At 50.0% G+C, this 18,844-nt stretch overlaps 6 protein-coding genes and 1 pseudogene across 7 annotated transcripts; 1 reads left to right on the plus strand and 6 right to left on the minus strand.

Moving 5' to 3' along the window:
- Positions 1 to 278: 278 nt before the first annotated feature.
- Positions 279 to 974, minus strand: LOC134051148 (feather beta keratin-like). 2 transcript variants are annotated; one of them, XM_062504721.1, is made up of 2 exons: positions 854 to 974; positions 279 to 661 (listed from the first exon to the last, which is right to left on the minus strand). In XM_062504721.1, the coding sequence occupies exons 1-2, from the start codon at positions 972 to 974 to the stop codon at positions 279 to 281; spliced, it is 504 nt and encodes a 167-aa protein (XP_062360705.1). The 2 variants fall into 2 exon arrangements, with proteins under 2 accessions (XP_062360705.1, XP_062360715.1); XM_062504731.1 differs by having other exon boundaries at positions 279 to 669; positions 877 to 926.
- A 2,266-nt stretch (positions 975 to 3,240) lies between these two features.
- LOC134051159 (feather beta keratin-like) lies at positions 3,241 to 4,185 on the minus strand (annotated as a pseudogene).
- A 2,430-nt stretch (positions 4,186 to 6,615) lies between these two features.
- Positions 6,616 to 6,963, minus strand: LOC134051168 (feather beta keratin-like). The gene has a single exon (XM_062504749.1). The coding sequence runs from the start codon at positions 6,940 to 6,942 to the stop codon at positions 6,616 to 6,618; it is 327 nt and encodes a 108-aa protein (XP_062360733.1). The 5' UTR covers positions 6,943 to 6,963.
- A 2,262-nt stretch (positions 6,964 to 9,225) lies between these two features.
- LOC134057982 (feather beta keratin-like) lies at positions 9,226 to 9,831 on the minus strand. Its single transcript, XM_062515034.1, has 2 exons — positions 9,722 to 9,831; positions 9,226 to 9,565 (listed from the first exon to the last, which is right to left on the minus strand). Exons 1-2 carry the CDS (start codon positions 9,829 to 9,831, stop codon positions 9,226 to 9,228), a joined length of 450 nt encoding a protein of 149 aa, XP_062371018.1.
- A 2,733-nt stretch (positions 9,832 to 12,564) lies between these two features.
- On the minus strand, positions 12,565 to 13,236 carry LOC134051171 (feather beta keratin-like). Its single transcript, XM_062504762.1, has 2 exons — positions 13,116 to 13,236; positions 12,565 to 12,923 (listed from the first exon to the last, which is right to left on the minus strand). Exons 1-2 carry the CDS (start codon positions 13,234 to 13,236, stop codon positions 12,565 to 12,567), a joined length of 480 nt encoding a protein of 159 aa, XP_062360746.1.
- A 1,565-nt stretch (positions 13,237 to 14,801) lies between these two features.
- LOC134051180 (feather beta keratin-like) lies at positions 14,802 to 15,495 on the plus strand. The gene is made up of 2 exons (XM_062504774.1): positions 14,802 to 14,896; positions 15,081 to 15,495. Exons 1-2 carry the CDS (start codon positions 14,802 to 14,804, stop codon positions 15,493 to 15,495), a joined length of 510 nt encoding a protein of 169 aa, XP_062360758.1.
- A 2,580-nt stretch (positions 15,496 to 18,075) lies between these two features.
- On the minus strand, positions 18,076 to 18,749 carry LOC134051188 (feather beta keratin-like). The gene is made up of 2 exons (XM_062504788.1): positions 18,625 to 18,749; positions 18,076 to 18,457 (listed from the first exon to the last, which is right to left on the minus strand). Exons 1-2 carry the CDS (start codon positions 18,747 to 18,749, stop codon positions 18,076 to 18,078), a joined length of 507 nt encoding a protein of 168 aa, XP_062360772.1.
- Between the last annotated feature and the right edge of the window lie 95 nt (positions 18,750 to 18,844).

Raw genomic sequence — 18,844 nt, forward strand, 5'->3', positions numbered from 1 at the left:
AGGAAAGGTGTTGTGGCCCCTTTTCCACAAACACCAATGGGCTGTTGACCCCTGACTTTGTGCTAGGTGAACTGGCAAGAGCAAGTAGAACAAAGGAGGAAGACAAGTCTGAGGCTATATTTCAGGGAAAGTTTATTGAGGCAAAAGAATTACAAGGCAGGTGAAAGAAGTGGGGAGGTGTGAGGGGAAAGTAGGCAACCATCAGCTGAACTGCTTTGCTTGCAGAAGCTGTTTCAACAGCACCAAGCTGATGGTGTCAGGAGTGGTGCTGATGGCTCTTAGCAGTTGTAGCCACCCCTTCTGCCATAGCAGCCCAGGCCTCCCAACCCATAGCCAAATCCACGGCCATAGCCAAGGCCATAGCCAAATCCACCAAAGCCACCAAATCCACCAAAGCCAAATCCACCAGAGATGGGCTGTCCCTGGGCATTGAGTTCAGCGCCAACAGCAGCTGAGGAGGTGGATCCTACGGCGGTGTTCTGGGGGAAGGAGGTCATGATGGGTCCTGGCAGGGTGACCAGCACGGGGGAAGGGTTGATGATGACGCGGGAGTCCTGGCATTGCAGGGCACAGGGCTCGTTGCAGCTGTTGGCCAGCGGGGTGGGTCCGCAGGGACGGCAGATGTCGTAGCAGGCCATGGGTGTGGTGTGGAGGGTCCCTGGAAGAGAGGGGGGATGAGGCAGGGCAGGGCTGTGGGGATTTGAGGGGTGATAATGCAGGAGGGTGAGGGAATTTGGAGGCTGTTTTGGGGCTGTTGGGGATGGGGTGAGGTCTCTTGAGGCTGGGGCTGAGCATGCTGGAGGAGAGGGGTCAGGGGTGGAGGATCAGGAGGGTCAGGGATTTGAGGCTCACCTTGTTGTCAGCAGGAGCAGGAGTAGGTGACAGGAGAAGTGTGTGAGGGACAGCAGCACTGGGCTGGTTTTTATGTTGGTCCTGCATGGGCGGGACAGCTGTGTCCCAACGGCTTGGGGCATTTTTCAGGCCAAAGTCCTTTTTTGGCCCAGCCTGGTGAGTCATGATGTGGGGAGTGTTTTTCTTCCCACAACTCTCCAATTCCATGTCCAGTTCTTGCATCCCTGTCCATCTGACCTTGGCGGCAGCTTTAATGAGCTGGTCATTGGGAGGTTTTGATTGTTCAGTGTGTCTCAGGGAGGGCTGAATAAACAGCCAGTGCCCAGGAAAAGTGAAATATCATCAGTGAGGTCATTTTGTGACGTTCGTGTGCTGTGGTTTGTTGGTACTTTGTGAAGATTGGGCTCATCCCTTTGTGTCTTCACAGAGGTCAACAGAAAAACTGGAAAACCAGGTAGTGGTCAGGATGGATTGTTTCATTTTTGTGGTCCGTTTGGGTTTCAGAAAATTACATGGGAATGAACTCTTTCATTTTAAGCATATTGCTTAACATCATTAAGAAATTACAAAAAAAAAAAAAAACAACGAAAAATGAACGGCATCCAATCTCTTTTTTTTGATGGCTGGTCTGACTTCAGTTCACTTATTCCACATTCAAACTGTTAGGTGTCATATCTTATATCCCTTAAGTCGCAATACAATAGCAAAAAGCAATATTTACTACCTGATGGTTAGCCTGATTCTCTTTCTTTCTCTGTCATGGTATGGACATTTCATCACAAAATACTGTGATTCCATGTCATTCTCTTGAGGCCTTGTCCTTCTAACTTTGATGGCAGCTTTTAAGCAAAGTTTCTATTTTAGAGGGTTTGCATGGAGGATTGGTGTTAGGCCGGGCCCAATAAACAACCAGAATGTAGGATATGTGTGGTGTCATCAGTGAGATAACCCTGTGGCACTTGTTTCTTGGGTTTGTGGGTGTGTTGTGAAGAGGAGTTCCACTCCCTTTCAGCCCTGTCAGGCTGCTCTGGGATTTGCAGGTGTGTACAGCTGTTGCCCCTTCCCTCACATTGTATAGCTCTCCAACTTGATCCCACCTAGCTAAGCCTGACACCAGACCTGACTTTTCCCGTTCACTCTGCTCTGTGAATATCTTTGTGTCACGCTTGCTTTTAAGCTTTTGATATCCAGGGTGATTTAAGTGTCAGCTTGGGCTGAGTGCAAATGGCTGAAGCCACTTGTGGTTGTCAGAAAGAGGATTTGGAGGTTGCCCTGTGTTATTGTAGGTGAGCATTTCATGATCCTTGACAACCAGACAAGTCCAGATTGTGTCAGTTCCCAGTGTGGTGGCCTGAGAAAGGTCTAAAGGGCTAGAACAGGAGGCTTGTTGTCAGTGTCCCAAAGTCCAGATGGCAGCAACACCTGTATAGTCTAGGGGTTGGATCCGTTGGTCTAACACTGAAAATCTGGCGCTGAAGCTCAGCAAGGGCATCTGCCAAGGGCTCTTTGTTGCGAGGAGTCATCCCAGGTAGGAAGGAAAGTATGGGTACCAAATGTAAGAATTGCTTTATTCTGAGAAATCACCCTTGTGTTTCTGGGTGAGAAAAACTAGATCAGGAAGAGTGCCTGTACCATTGTGGGGAAAGGGACCCCAAGTCTTCAGGTCAGGATTGGAACAAGTGCTGTGATGAGGCAGAGGGAGGTGACTCTTGGTGTCTCCTGAGCACTGGTAAGGTTCTCATGTGCAATATTTCAAGTAGCTCTAAGCTTCCAATGTGTAAATGAAGTAGATTTAGTGAATTGACACCAGTTCAGGGCCCAAAAGATTCTGAAGGGTCTGGAGGCTTTTTCCCAGAGGAGAGTCTGTGAGAACTGGGACTCCATGGAGATGGGGCTGGAGAGGGGGGTGTCATGAGTGTGTGCAAATTCCTGGTGGCAGAGAATGAAGTTGAGAGAACCCAGCTGTTCTCATCAGTGTACATGTGCAGGACAAGAGGGCAAGGGTACAAATGAAAAGAGCTGGAATTCTCTGGGCAAAACAGACAAGCCATTTTCAGTGTGAGGTTTGTCCCAGAATAAAAGGTGGTGGAGTATGTGTCCTGGGAGATCCAAGACTGAAGTGTCCAAGGTCCAGAAAATCTGTCTGTTGCTGACTATGATCAAGCAAAAGGGCATGATGCAATTGCACTCTAGAGTTCCTGCCTAATTGGATGATGTTGTTCCTGTTTTTGGGGGGAGGGTTAGGGAGTCATGCTGGAAAGAGAGTTTGTCAGGTATGTACTGGCACAGGGAGATGTGGGGAAAGCCATGAGCAAGAGAGATTTGTTGGTGTCAAAGCTTTTGGTGTAGTAGGTGATGGGCTTGTGTCATCTCTCTATCCCTGCTTCCCATGTCAGTGTTGATTGTTACTGGTGGTGAAGTACTTTGTAAGGAAGGTGTTGAGACCTTTTTCCATTCACTGCAGTGGTTGGTTTATTCCTGGCACCGTGTTGGGTGAGGAAGTGAGAGCTTTGGAATTCAGAAAGATTGAAGACACGTCGGCTTTGATGCAGGAAATCTTCACTGAGTCAAAAAAAAAAAAAACAGGAGAAAGTATTTGAAAAGATGTGGTCTGAGGTAGAAGTAGGGTGACCATCAGCTGAGATGATTTCCTTGCAGGAGCTTTTGCTAGAGCAGTGAGCTGGTGGTGTCAGGAGTGGAGCTGAGGGTCCTTAGCAGCTGAAGTCACCTCTTCTGCCATAGCAGCCCAGGCCTCCCAGCCCACAGCCAAATCCACGGCCAAAGCCACCAAATCCACCAGAGATGGGCTGTCCCTGGGCATTGAGTTCACTGCCAATGGCAGCCAAGGAGGTGGATCCGATGACGGTGTTCCGGGGGAAGAAGGTCATGATGGGTCCTGGCAGGGTGACCAGCACGGGGGAAGGGTTAATGATGACGCGGGAGTCCTGACATTGCAGGGCGCAGGGCTCGTTGCAGCTGTTGGCCAGTGGGGTGGGTCCGCAGGGACGGCAGAGGTTGTAGCAGGCCATGGGTGAGGCAGGTCAGAGCTGTTGAGCTGTGAGGGAGGATGATGCAGGAGGGTGAGGGAGTGTGGAGGCTGTTTTTTTTGGGGCTGCGGGGAGGGGTGAGGGTTGCTGAGGCTGGGGCTGAGCATGTTGGAAGAGAGGTGCCAGGGGTGCAGGAGCAGGAGGGTCACAGTTTTGAGGCTCACCTTGTGGTCAGCAGGAACAGCAGGAGGTGTGAGGAGAAGTGTGTGAGGGAGAGAGTCTCTGGGCCGGCTTTTATGGTGGTCCTGGGGAGGTGGTTCAGCGTTGTCCCATGACCTTGGGGCATTTTTCAAGGCTGCAGTTCTTGCTGGCCCAGCCTGGTGACTCATGGGTAGTGGTTTTCTTCCCACATGTCCAGCTCTTGAGTCCGTGTTCATCTGACATTGGTGGCACTTTTCAATTGGGAGTTGGTGTTTGGGTGGATTTCATTATTAAATGTGTGTAAGACAGGGCTGAATAAGCAACTAGAGCCCTGGAGATTTGCAATGTCATAAGTGAGGTCATTTTGCATCAGTCATGTGCTGCGGTTTGTGGGTGCCTTCTGAAAACTGGGCACCTCTTCTGTGCCGCTGTATGCCCATCAGTCACTGTGTTGCACTCAGGAATGCCAAGGAAGCTGCTGATGTCCTTCGGAGGTCTCTGCATAATAGCTTGGAAAGATCACAGTGCCTGGAAGTGCCTGATGGATCAAAGAGAGCCTTGTGTCTTGAATGGGATGAAGAGAAAGCATGTGGAAAAGGAGAGGCTGTTCAGGCTGAACTTGTTCCAATGTTATGATCCTTTTGGAATTCTCAACTGTACACGATAACATACTCTGTCATTTAAATTTTATTCCTTGATCTCATTAAGAAACCAATTAAACAAACAAGAAATGGGTGTCTGGGCAGGTCTGTGACATCAGTTGTCTTATTCCACATTAATGTCATATGGTTTCATATCTTGTATTCCTTAAGGCTTAACATTGTACTCCTGTTTGCAAAACCCAATAATTAATAGCTCTGATCAACAACATCATATTTCTTTCCCTGTCATGGTGCAGGTGTTCGTTTTTGGAATTCTGCGATTCCGTTCCTTCTCTTGAGTCTGTGTCCATGTGACATTGGAGTCCATCTGACCTTGGTGGCAGCTTTTAAATGCAATTATTAGAGGCTAAAGACTGGTGTTGATGGTGCATGTAGGATGACGATGTTACCAAAGCTTGGGAGAGGTGGGGTGTCATCACCGATGTCACCCTGTGATACTGGTGTGCTGTGTTTTTTTTGTGTGTTTTGAAGAGGGGCACCATTCCCTCCCAGCCATGTCAGGCTGGTCTGGGCTTTGCAAGTGTTCTGGGACGGAGGGCTGCTCCTTCCAGTGCATTCCTTCCCTGCCTACCTTGGCTCAATCTCTCCTGCCCAGTCTATATGCCAGGCCTTTCTCGATGGAGATGGGAAAGCAATTCTTGAGATTTATGAAGGTTTCCCAAACTGCATGAAGTCCAGTGCTGGTTGATCCGTGGCAGTCATCTCAGCTGAGCCCAGCATGATCATGCTGTGGGGTTGCTGGGCTCTGACTGACCCATGGAAAGGAAAACTGCTGAAGGATAAGTAGAAGACAGGTGAGGAGAAGATGAAGGAACCAGGGATGTTCAATTTTCAGAATAGGATTGATTATTGCTCTCTGAGGATTGAAGTTTATTGCTCTCTGGAATTGTCAGAATGGAAATTTTTTCAACACCAGTCTTGTCTCCCCTTCACCAAGCCATTGAGAAGAGGGAATGGACTTCAATTTCCCCAGTGCAAGATTAGTTTCCTACTAGGGAAATTTAATTCATGAAAATGCAGGACAACCAAGATGCTAAAAGGGCTGGAGAATCTTTCATAGAGGAGAGGCTGGGAGAGCTGGGACTCCCAGGAGACAAGGATGGACAGTGGGATTTCATCAATGTATGAAAATCTCTAATGGCAGGGAATGAAGTCGAGGGAGTCCATTTATTCACAATAGTGCAAGCATGCAGGAAAAGAGGGCAAGGACGCAAGTGAAAACAGATGGAATTCCATTGCCAAAGAAGGGAAGAATTGTTCAATATGAGGGTGGATAGAGAGCAGAAGTGGTGGTGGAGTCTGTCCTGGGAGAGCCAAACCTGAAGTGTCCATGGCTATGGAAATCCTTCACTTGTTAGTCTTTCTTGAGCAGAGAGGAATGAAGCACTTGCAGCCCAGAGTTCCCACCATCCCAAGTGGATGATTGTGTGACAGTGCTGAGAAGGTTCAGGAGTCCTGAGGGGAAGAGAGTTTGTCAAGTGTGTGCTGCCATGGAGACACTCTAGCAGAGCTGTGCTCAAGAGATCATTAATGTGTCAAAAGCCTTTGGTGTAGCAGGTGATGGGCTTGGGCCATGTTCTAGAAGGTCCTGCCAATCCCTTGCTTCCTGTGCCTGTCTTGGCTGTTAGTGGTGGTGACATATTTGATACGATAGGTGTCGTGTGCTTTTCCATTGACCCCAATGCCCCATCTGGCACTGTGTGAGGTGAGGATGCGAGACCATTGGAATTTACAGAGACAAGGAGACATGTGAGGCGTGCTGCAACCGATCTTTACTGAGGCAAAAGAAATAAAAGGCAGGAGGAAGAAGTTGAAGCAATCCAGTGTGAAGTACAAGTCAGGCAAGCATTAGTCGAGTTGCTTTTCTAGCAGGAGCTCTTACCAGAGCCCTGACCTGGAGGTGAGGAGGGCCTTTAGCAGTTGTAGCCACCCCTTCTGCTGTAGCAGCCCAGGCCTCCCAGCCCATAGCCATAGCCCAGCCCGTAGCCAAGGCCGAAGCCAAATCCACCAGAGATGGGCTGTCCCTGGGCATTGAGTTCAGTGCCAACGGCAGCCGAGGAGGTGGATCCAACAGCGGTGTTCTGGGGGAAGGAGGTCATGATGGGTCCTGGAAGGGTGACCAGCACAGGGGAAGGGTCGATGATGACGCGGGAGTTCTGGCATTGCAGGGCGCAGGGCTCGTTGCAGCTGTTGGCCAGCGGGGTGGGTCCGCAGGGACGGCAGATGTCGTAGCAGGCCATGGGTGTGGTGTGGAGAGTCCCTGGAAGAGAGGAGGATCAAGGAAGGCAGGGGCTTGGGTGTGCAAGGGGAGAAGGAGTGTGGAGGCTGTTGTGGGGCAGTGGGGATGAGTGAGGGCTGCTGAGGCTGGGGCTGAGCATGCTGGAAGAGAAGGGCCAAGGGGCAGGAAAAGTAGGGTCAGGGGGTTGAGGCTCACCTGGTTTTGAGCAGTGGAAGAGAAGGCGTGAGGAGAAGCGTGAGGGAGGGAGGCACTGGGTCACCTTATATGCTGGACCTGGAGGGGCGGGACCTGGAGAAGTGGGACATCCTTGTCCCATGGCCTTGGGGCATTTTGGGGCCAGCAGGTTTTGCCTGATCAAAGCTGGTGAGTCATTGTGTGGGGATTGTTTTTCTTCCTACAACTCTGCAATTCCATGTCCTGCTCTTGAATCCATGTCCATCTGACCTTGGTGGCATCTTTAAATTGAGAGTTGTTATTTCGGAGGACTGACACGGAAGATACGTGTCAGAGAAACCAGAATATGCAACACAAGTCTAAGAAAAATGTGGATGTCATCAGTCAGATAATTTTATGGTACTTTTCTGGTTAAGTTTGTGGGTGTGGTCTGAAGAGGGGCCAGATTCCATCACAGCCTTGTCAGGCTGCTCTGGCCCTTTCAGCTGTGTTGTGCGTGATGAGCTGCACCTTCCATCATAGTCATTCTTCTTTCAAAGTGTCTTTGAGACCAAAAGTGGCTGTTGATGGTGTGTATCAAAGAGGATTGAAGATGTGAGGAATATTTTGGAGAGTCTGGGGATCATCAGAGAGGTCACCCTATGGAACTCATAGTTATGGGCTTGTGGGTGTGATGTGGAGTTCCAAACTATCCCGGGTCTGTCAGGCTGGTCTAGGCTTTGCATCTGTGCTGGATGTGAGTGCTGGGACTCTTCCATTGTTCATGGGCAGTGAGAGAGCTGCCTCCTCAGCAAGTTGGCAGATAATGGAGTGGCTGAGGCGCCACTTGGTTGTGCCACCAGGCAGAGAGACCTGGACACTGACAGTTAAAAAGAATTTTCTGAATTTCAAGAGTGGGAAATGAGAAGTTCTACATCTGGACAGAAATAGCACCTGACCCTGGGTCATGCTGTGGGCTGAGAGTCTGGAAAGCAGCTTCGCTCTAGCATGATCCTGTAGGGCTGGTGGAGAACAAAGACACCACAAGATCGCAATGAAGTTTTAGTTGAAAAGACGTCATCCGTGTCCCAGATAGATTTCAGACAATTCCGGCCAAGAAATTGGGAGACATAGCCCATCCTCTCTTTGGAGCACTAAAGGGGTCCCCTGTGGTGCGCTTTGGGCAGTTCTGGTCTCCCCAGTGAAAGATGCCCATGGACTTAGTGAAACAAAACTTGGTCATGGCAAACAAAATTCTAACGGGGGTGGGAGATCTTTGACAGATGAGAGACTGAGAGAGCTGTCACTCCCAGGAGCCAAGGATGGACAGGAGTATGTTATCCATGTGTGCAAATCCCTGATGGGAGGAAATGAAGATGAGGGCTCCCAGCCATCCTCAGCAGTGCACATGTGAAGGATAATAGGGCAAGGACACAAGTGGAAACATGTAATTCCCTGAGCAAGGAAGAACAGCAATTTTTGGTGTGAGTGTGGTCACAGAATGGAAGAGGTGATGGAGTCTCTGTCCTGGCAGTTCCAAAACTGGAAGTGCCCATGGTCCTGGAATTCCTGCTCTTGTTGGTCTTCCTTGAGCAGAAGGGAATGAAGCTTTTGTACTCCAGAGTTTGTCCCAAAATATATGCTTTTGTGACTGTTTCCTGGGAGGGTTTGAGGATCCAGGTGGGGAAGAGAGTTTGTCAAGTTTGTCAAGTAGTGGCTTTTTCAGAGCCATGAGCAGGAGAGCATTAGTGTGTCAAATGCCTTTGGTGTAGCAGGTGATGGGCCTGTGCCATGTTCTAGAAGGTCCTCACAATCCCTTGATTCCTTTGCCAGTCTTAGCTGTTGATGGTGGTGGCATATTTGATTAAAAATGTGCTGTACCCCTTTTCCATTCCCCTTATTGCCCCGTCTGCACTGTGTGAGGTGAGGATGCGAGACCATTGGAATTTAAAAAGATTAGGAGACATGTCAGGCATGATGCAACAAAATTTTATTGAGGCAAAAGAATTAAAAAGCAGGAGGAAGAACTTGAAGGGATCGAGTGCGAAGTGCAAGTAAGGCAAGAATCAGCTAAGGAGCTTTGCTTAAACGAGCTCTTGCCAGAGCCTTAAGCTGGTCGTGCAGAGGGCCTTTAGCAGTTGTAGCCACCCCTTCTACCATAGCAGCCCAGCCCATAGCCATAGCCAAGGCCAAAGCCAAATCCACCAGAGATGGGCTGTCCCTGGGCATTGAGCTCACTACCAACGGCAGCCGAGGAGGAGGATCCAACTGCGGTGTTCTGGGGGAAGGAGGTCATGATGGGTCCGGGCAGGGTCACCAGCACAGGGGAAGGGTTGATGATGACGCGGGAATCCTGACATTGCAGGGCACAGGGCTCATTGCAGCTGTTGGCCAGCGGGGTGGGTCCGCAGGGACGGCAGATGTCATAGCAGGCCATGGGTGTGGTGTGGAGGGTCCCTGGAAGAGAAGAAGGTGTGACAGGACAGACCAAGGGAGTGTGGAGGGTTGTGGGGCTCTGTGGAGCGGTAGGGATTGCTGAGGCTGGGGCTGAGCATGATGGAAGAGAGGGTCCAGGGCCGCAGGAACAGGAGGGTCAGGGTTTTGAGACTCACCTTGTTGTCAGCTGGAGCAGGAGGAGAAGGCGTGAGGTGAAGTGTGTGAGGGAGAGATGCTCTGGGCTGGCTTTTATGCTGGTATGGGGGAGGTGGTTCAGCCTTGTCCCATGGCCTTGGGGCATTTTGCAAGTAGCAGCTCTTGCCTGATGAGTTCTGAGGTGGGGAGTGTTTTCCTTTATTCAGATCTGCACTTCTGTGTCCTTCCATTGAAGTTGTGTCCATTTCATGTTGGTGGCAGCTTTAAAAGCAGATTTGGTTTTTGGGAGAATTTGGTTGTTCTGTGTGTGGTAGGGAGGGCTGAATAAGCAACCAATGTCCAGGAGATTTGCAATGTCATCACTGAGGCCATTCTCTGGCACTCATGTGCTGTGCTTTGTGCATTCTTTCTGATGACTGGGCCCTATTCTGTGCCCCTGGATGTCCATCAGGCATTGTATTGCACCCAGGAATGCTGAGGAAGCTGCTGATGTCCTAGGGAGTTCACTGCAAGACCTTGGAAAGGCCCCATTGCCTAGGAACAGTTTCTGATGGATTAAAGGAGGCTCTTCCTCTTGTGTCTTCAATGGGATGAAGGGACAGCATGTGGAAAATGCGAGGCTGTTCAGGCTGAACTTGTTCCATTTTTCCGGTCCATTTGGATTTCCCAACTTTACCTGACAATGTACTCAGCTAATTAAAGTGTATTTCTTGACCTCATTCAGAGGCCAAAAAGCAGACAATAAACCTCTTCATATACCCTTTTTCCTCAGTTTGTTCTGCGATATGACTTCAATTATTCACATTCAAGGCACAAGATATAATTCCTAAGTCTTTATATTTTGTTCCTGTGAGAAAAAAAATTGCTAACTGATTCTCAGCAAGCCCCTCTTTCCTTTTCAGTCATGATGTGTGTATTTATTTATGGAATTCTATGATTCCATGTCCTGCTCTTAACTCTTTTTCCTCCCCACCTTGGCAGCTGCTTTTAAGTGTGTGTGGGTATTTGGCAGGATTTGCATGGAAGGTTTATGTCAGGGAGGGCAGAATAAACAACCAAAGCTTTAGAGCAGTGGGGTTACATCAGTGAGTTCTCTGCATGAAATCCATGTGCTGTAGTTTGTGGATGTGTTTTGAAGAGGGGGCCCAATCCCTGACACATCTGTCAGGCTGTTCGGAGGTTTGCAGCTCTGGTGGAGGTGTTGCCCCTTCCCTCACATTTCATTGCTCCCCACCTTGATCCCAGCTGGATAAGCCTGGCACTAGATTTCATCTTTCCTGTGGACTGTGCTCTGTGGGTGTCTTGGTGGCCCTCTTGCCTTTAAGCTTTTGATATCTGGGGTCTTTTGGATTTTACATGGGCTGTGTGCCAAAACATGAGACCTCTTGTGATTGTCAGAAAGACAGTTTGGAGGTCACCCAGGATTGTTGGAGGCAAGTATTGCATGATCCTCAAAAACAACCCAGGCAAATCCAGGTTGTGTCAGTGCTCAGTGTGGTAGCCTGAGAAAGGTCTGAAGAGATGGACCCAGAGGCTTGTGGTCAGTGTCCCAAAGTCCAGATGGCAGCAAGTCCCCAGTGCTGCAGCCCAGGAGCTGGGTCCACTCACTGGGCCAACAAGAAAATCCCACAGGTGCTGGACATCTGATGGGATTCAGTAACGGCAGAATGGAGTTCTGCCAAGGGCTGTTTGTTGGGAGGAGTCATTCCAGGTAAGAAGGCATCCCTAGGTATCTGTTGCAACAATTGTTTTCATCTCTGAAAAAAGCTTTTTTTTTTTTTTTTTTTTTTTTTGTGGTTGTGGCTGAGAAGAAATAGAGCAGGAGGTGTCCATGTGTGGTAAAAGGAACTCCAAGTATCCTAGTTAGGAAAAGTGTATGACCAAGCAGGGAGAAGTGAGCTGTCTGCTCAGCACTGGTGAGGTCCTCTGTGAGGTATTGTGGGTAGTTTGGAGCTCCCCAGTGTGAAAAGGAAGTAGACTTGTGAATCCAGACGAGTTCAGGACAACAAGACTCCAAAGGGCTTGTAGAATCATTCCTAGAGGATAGGCTGAGAAAGCTGGGACTCACAGTGGACAAGGATGGGTGGGGGGATGTCAGCAGTGTGTGCAAATTCCTGATGGCAGGGAATGAAGGGAAGGACCCTGGCTGTTCAACACGGTGCAAACATGCAGGACAAGAGGGCAAGGGCAGAAGTGAAAACAGATAGAATTCCATGGGAAAAAAGGCAAGAACCTTTCATTGTAAGACTGGTCAGAGAGTAAAAGAGGTGGTGGAGTCTGTCCTGAGAGAGCCAAATGTTAACTGTCCATGGTGCTGCAAACTCTGCTCTCTCTTGAGCAGGGCAGTTGCACTCCAGGTTTCCTGCCCAAGTGTTTCATGTTGTTCCTTGGTTTGCTGGAAGGGTTCAAGAGACCTGCTGGGAAAAGAGTTTGTCAAGTGTGTGCTGCCATGGAAAGACTTTACCAGAGCTGTACCCAGGAGAGTATTGATGTGTCCAGGGTTTGGTGTCTCAGCTAAGGTGTGTGTGACATATTCTGGAAAGTGTCCCCTCCTGTGCTTCCTATGCCAGACTTAGTTGTTTTTACATATTTGAGAGGAAAGGTGTTGTTGCTGTATTCCATGTACCCCAATGTCCTGTTGAGCTGTGGAATGTACTAGGTGAGGATGTAAAACCACTGAAATCAAAAAAGAACAGGAGGCACCTTAGGTTTTGATGCAGGAGAACTTTATTGAGGCAAAAGAATGAAGAGGCAGGAGAAAAAAGTGGAAGGAATACAGTGTAAGGTGCAAGTACAGGGACCATCAAACAAGGAGATTGTCTTTCAGAAGCTGTTACCAGAGCCCCAAGCCAGGGGTGTCAAAGAGTGGTGTGGGTTCTTAGCAGTTGTAGCCACCCCTTCTGCCATAGCAGCCCAGGCCTCCCAGCCCATAGCCACAACCCAGCCCATAGCCAAATCCATAGCCAAAGCCACCAAATCCACCAGAGATGGGCTGTCCCTGCACACTGAGTTCAGTGCCCACGGCAGCCGAGGAGGTGGATCCAACAGCGGTGTTCTGGGGGAAGGAGGTCATGATGGGTCCTGGAAGGGTCACCAGCACGGGGGAAGGGTTGATGATGACGCGGGAGTCCTGGCATTGCAGGGCGCAGGGCTCGTTGCAGCTGTTGGCCAGCGGGGTGGGTCCGCAGGGACGGCAGATGTCATAGCAGGCCATGGGTGTGGTGTGGAGGGTCCCTGGAAGAGAGGGGGATGAGGCAGGGCAGGGCTGTGGGGTTGTGAGGGGTGGTGATGCAGGAGGGTGAGGGAGTGTGGAGGTTGTTGTGGGGCTGTGGGGAGTGGTGAGGGCTGCTGAGGCTGGGGTTGAGGATGCTGGAAGAGAGGGGTCAGAGGTGCAGGAGCAGGAAGGTCAGGGATTTGAATCTTACCTTGTTGTCAGCAGGAGCAGGAGGACAAGGTGTGAGGAGAAGTGTGTGAGGGAGAGAGGCTCTGGACCAGCTTTTATGCTGGTCCTGGATGGGCAGGACTGCTTTGTCCCATGGCCTTGGGGCATTTTGGAGGCAGCAGTTCTCTTGGCCTTGCCCAGCCCAGTGAGTCATTGTGTGGGGAGTGTTTTTCTTCCTGATGTTCTGCAATTCTGTGTCCTGACCTTGAGTCTGTCTCCATTTGGCCTTGGCTACAGATTTCAGTTGGGAGAAATAGAGGACACTGGATTGGTGTTGATTTTATCTTGAATGTAGAAAATGTGAACAAAGCCTACAGGAACTTGGATGTTGTCTCATGTCTTCAGTTAAACCCCAACCATTCCTTCTGGCCAAACCTACTTCCCTGAAGCCTGGGATATGGTGCATGTACAGGGCTAAAATTTCATAAATGGATCATGAGGTGTCCATGTACCCTTGGCTGTGAAAACTCCAGCAGTTACCCAGACAAGATTAGGAGAAGAAATACAAGCAGACTGGGGGAGTTGATCCTCCTGTTCCACATCACTGTTGGGGCTCCACAGTGGAACAAGGACATGGACATGGATAACCAAGAGCAGTGCAGGAAGACCATGACATTGGTAAGAGTGGAGTATCCTTAGGATGAGGAGAAGCAGAGTAAGCTGGAATTTCTTCCAGGCAGGAGGCAAGAATGCAAATAGGACATATTGTCAACATGTCATGGAACTACCTCAGTGATGACACCCCAAATCTCCTAACCTGTGGCTGAATCTACTATGAGTCGTGACACGCACAAGCAACAACACCTTAGTCTCTAATTCTTGCAACGAAAACCTACCACCAAGGTCAGATGGAGATGGCCTCAGGAGCAGAACATGAAATTGCACAATTCCACAGAGGAACAACTGCTCCATGATGGAGAAGGAAAGGAGCTTGTTGGCTGTCCGTTAGTAATTATTTGGTTTTGCTCACAGGAACAACACATTAAGAATTTCTAATTATAGGTTATGAAAACTTGTGGCTTGAATGTAGAAAAAAGGAACTGATGTCACAGACCAGCCTGGGAAAAAAGGGATCAGGCCGCGTTCATTTTTTATTGGATTTCTGAATGAGGTCAAGGGATATATTTATAATGACAGAGTATATTGTCATGTAAATTTCAAAATACAAGTAGACTGTAACAGCTTCAGTGCTGAACTGCCTCTTGTTTTCCAGATCTTCTTTCGTGATACCACTGAAGACACAAAAGGGAGGGGCTCTGTTTCCTCTAACAGGAACAGCTCTCAGGCACTATGACCTTTCCAAGGCTGTTGCAGAGAAACCTCCCAAGGACATCAGCAGCACCCTCAGCATTCTTGGAAGCAACACAATGACTGATGAACATCCAGGGGCACAAAACAGAGTCACAGTCTTGGCAAGTCACCCATAGACCACTGCAGAAAATGATCTCACTGATGACATGGTAGTTCTACAGGTGTCTCGTTGCTTATTCGTCACTTCCATACATACATTAAATAATGAAATCCTACCAAATACCAACTCATGATTCAAAGTTACCACCAAGGTAATATGGACATGGACACAAGAGAGGGATATGAAATTGCAGAACTGTATGAAGAAAAACATTGCCTGTATCATGACACAGCAGAATGAGCCAGCAACAACTGACTCCAAAATGCCCCAAGGCCATGGGAATAAGGCCGTCACACCCATCCAGGACCAGCATAAAAGACAACCCACAGCCTCGCACCCCCACACACTTCTCACACCGCTCCTTCTACTCCTGCTATCAAGGTCAGCCTAAAAATTCTTTCTCTCCTGCTTCTGCAACCCTTACCCCTCTCTTCCAGCATGCTCAGCCCCAGCCTCAGCAGCCGTCCCTCCTCCCCACAGACCCACAACAACCTCCAAATACCATCACCCTCCTGCATCACCACCCCTAGCAACCCCACAGCCCTGCCCTGCCTCATCCCCCCTCTCTTCCAGGGACTCTCGACACCACACCCATGGCCTGCCAGGACATCTGCCGTCCCTGCGGACCCACCCCGCTGGCCAACAGCTGCAACGAGCCCTGTGCCCTGCAATGCCAGGACTCCCGCGTCATCATCAACCCTTCCCCTGTGCTGGTGACCCTGCCAGGACCCATCATGACCTCCTTCCCCCAGAACACCGCTGTTGGATCCACCTCCTCGGCTGCTGTGGGCACTGAACTCAGTGTGCAGGGACAGCCCATCTCTGGTGGATTTGGTGGATTTGGTGGTTTTGGCTATGGCCTTGGCTATGGCCGTGGATTTGGCTATGGGCTGGGTTGTGGCTATGGGCTGGGAGGCCTGGGCTGCTATGGCAGAAGGGGGGGCTACAACTGCTAAGAAAACTAAGCACAATTCCAGACACGATGCTCCTGCTGTTGGGCTGGAAGTCAATGGTGATCTCGCAAAACTCCTCCAAGTCATGATCCGCCACTGATGATCACCCCAGTTCCACTACAGCCTGGGTACCTTCCGTTTGCTACTTCTTGTCTTTTACTCTCCTACCTCAATAAAGTATTCCTGCATCACATCTCAAGATGACTCCTTCCTCTTTGTGATCCAAGACTATTCCAGTCTGACTTAGCACTAAGCCAGGGTTCCAGAGTCCACTGGGTTGTTTGAAAAAGTGCTCCAAGAGCTCTTCTCAGATTTATTTCCCCATTTGGCTATCATCTGTTACACTATGCTGTTCCAGTGCATCCCACAAATCCTTCAGCTTTTGCATCACAGACCTGGATGCAGTAAGGCAGAGCTATCCCTGCCTCTGGCACAGTCTCTCTGGGTAGTGTATTTGATTTTGCTGGATACTAGTGGCTACTGTCCCTCTTCAACTTCTAGGCCCATCTAGAGATCTGAAGAAGCAAGTCCATGTTTTCCTTGTCTTTGCGGGCTCAGACTTCAACACAGAACTCTGGTTATAGTACTGGAGAGCAGAGGGTGAGATTCCCTCACTCTCTTGTGCTGCCCACGCTGTGGGGATGAGTCCAGGGCACAGGGGATTTTCAGGTCAGTGAGTGCACATGGCCAGAGCACATCCAATTCTTCATCCAACCCCCCAGTTCCTCCTTGAGGCCGCTCTCAATCCCCTCACCACCCAGCCGGTGTCCTGCATGTTTGGGACTGCTCCAATCCAGGAACAGCAGATTCTGCCCACTGCTCCTCTCTGGTGATGTTGGAGAACTCTGTTGATCTGTGGGTTACTGGGCATGAGGACACAAAACTCTGCTGTAGAAGATCAAGAATATGGCCTTGAGGATGATTTGTTACATCAGCCATCACCCATGTCATTGGGATATATTCCAGGCTGAAGCTTTTGCATGGCACTGGCTGGTGAGTCATGATGTTGGGATTGTGTTGCTTCCACAGCTGCAATGCCATATCCTCCTCTTGAGGCCGTGCTCTTCTTACTTTCTGGACAGCTTAGATGAGTGGGAATTGGTTCCAGCATAGGTGGGGGAGGGAAGGTGGACAAAGGTCCTCTACCATGAATGGTGCACAACATTTGTTCCTGTGCCAGAAAACAGCCTTGTCTCTGAGCTGGAGAGATGTGCAGTTGATGGTTGGACCTCTGGCTGGATAAGGAATGGGCAGGATGATTTCACTCAAAAGTTGTGCTCAATGGCTCCATGTCCTTGTGTGGAGAACAGGGATGAGTGGTGACCCAAAGAGACTCACGGTGCCCCCGTTATCAGTTCCCATCTTTGTCAGGGACATGGAGAGTACAATTGTGTGTCCCCTCAGCAAGAATGTGAATAATAGTAAGGTGAGTGGTGTGGTTGATTGTCTGGAGGGAAGGGATGGCATCCAGAGGGTTTTGGACAGGCTGTGGAGATGAGCTGGTGTGAAGCTCATGAAGGTCAACAGGGCCAAGGGGAAGGTCCTGCACCTGGATTGGATCCATCTCAGGAATGGATGTTGGATGGGCAATGAGGTAATTAGGTACATCCCTGACCTCGGATAAAGACTCGGGGTATTGTTGGATGAAGGATTGGACATGTCCTGGCCAAGTGAATGAGAAGAGCAAAAATCCCCCATGTCCTGGGGCTATCCTCACAGAGTGGGCAGCTCTGCTGCACTCTGATGAGATGAGGCTTGTGTGTTCCACTCTGAGGATACAAAAAAAGGAAGACATGGGCCTGCACGAGAACATCTGCATATGATCTTACGAGATGATGAGGGTCTGAATAAACTGGTGTGCAGCCAAACTGAGCACACCACCTAGGAGATGCTTGTATCCAAGGCACAGATATACATGCAGTAGTGTATCCAGGTGTGTTCTGTTCAAGTAACTGAAAACTTGCTGTGATGCACAGGAAGAAAAAATGTGTACCACTTGATAGTGGAATTGGGGAAATAATTCCTAAAAGAGGTCTTGAAGCACTTCTTCAACATACCAAATCGTAAGAACAACCTTGACTTAGTCTCACAGAGTCTAGGGAGAAGGAATTAGCAGGAGTCTTCAGAGATGGTAATGCAGAAAAACTTTATTGAGGTAGAACAGCAAAAACTGAACAGCAGCCAGGAGATGGGAGCTGGTCTGGGGTGCCAGCAAGGCAACCATCAGTCAAGGTCATATGCTTGTAGGTGGTTTGGCCAGAGCATCAAGGCCTTCCTGCCCCACAGTGCGAGCAGCTCAGCAGAGGTGTCCAATGGTCTATGGCCTTGGAGACGGGGTTTTCAAGAAGGGACCTAACAGACCTGAAGGGGGATTGCAGGGCACAGAGTGGGAGAAGAGGAGGAGGAGGCAGATGGGCCATGCCACATGGCTGGCACCTTGGCTACTGCCTTGCTTGATGCCCTGCGAGCAGGAGAAGCAGGAAGAGACAATTTGAGAGGCATTTGGCCAACAGAGGCATCCTCAATGCCTGTGGTTTGTTCCAGGCAGTGGGTGGCTGGTGTCAGGAATGGTGCTGAGGGTTCTTAGCAGTTGTAGCCACCCCTTCTGCCATAGCAGCCCAGGCCTCCCAGCCCATAGCCAAATCCACGGCCATAGCCAAGGCCATAGCCAAAGCCACCAAATCCACCAGAGATGGGCTGTCCCTGCACACTGAGTTCAGTGCCCACAGCAGCCGAGGAGGTGGATCCAACAGCGGTGTTCTGGGGGAAGGAAGTCATGATGGGGCCTGGCAGGGTCACCAGCACAGGGGAAGGGTTGATGATGACGCGGGAGTCCTGGCATTGCAGGGCACAGGGCTCGTTGCAGCTGTTGGCCAGCGGGGTGGGTCCGCAGGGACGGCAGATGTCGTAGCACGCCATGGGTGTGGTGTGGAGGGTCCCTGGAAGAGAAGGGGATGAGGCAGGGCTGTGGAGTGTGGGCATGTGAGGGTTGATGATGCAGGAGGTTGAGGGTATGTGGAAGCTGAAGTGGGGCTGTGGGAAGGGGTTAGGGCTGCTGAGGCAGGGGCTGTGAGTAACGGAAGAGAGCAGTCAGGTGTGCAGGAGCAGGAGGGTCAGGGATTTGAGACTCACCTTGTTGTCAACAGGAGCAGAAGGAGAAGGCGTGAGGTGAAGTGTGTGAGGGAGAGAGGCTCTGGTCCGGCTTTTATGCAGGTCCTGGATGGGTGGGACAGCCTTGTCCCATGGCCTTGGGGCATTTTGCAGTCAGCAGCTCTTTGCTGTCCCAGCTTGGTGAGTCATATTGTGGGAATCTTTTCTTTGCTGATGTTCTGCAGTGTCACATCTTCCTCAT

Source organism: Cinclus cinclus, chromosome 1 (genome assembly GCF_963662255.1).
Source record: "Cinclus cinclus chromosome 1, bCinCin1.1, whole genome shotgun sequence".
Lineage (NCBI taxonomy): Eukaryota > Metazoa > Chordata > Aves > Passeriformes > Cinclidae > Cinclus > Cinclus cinclus.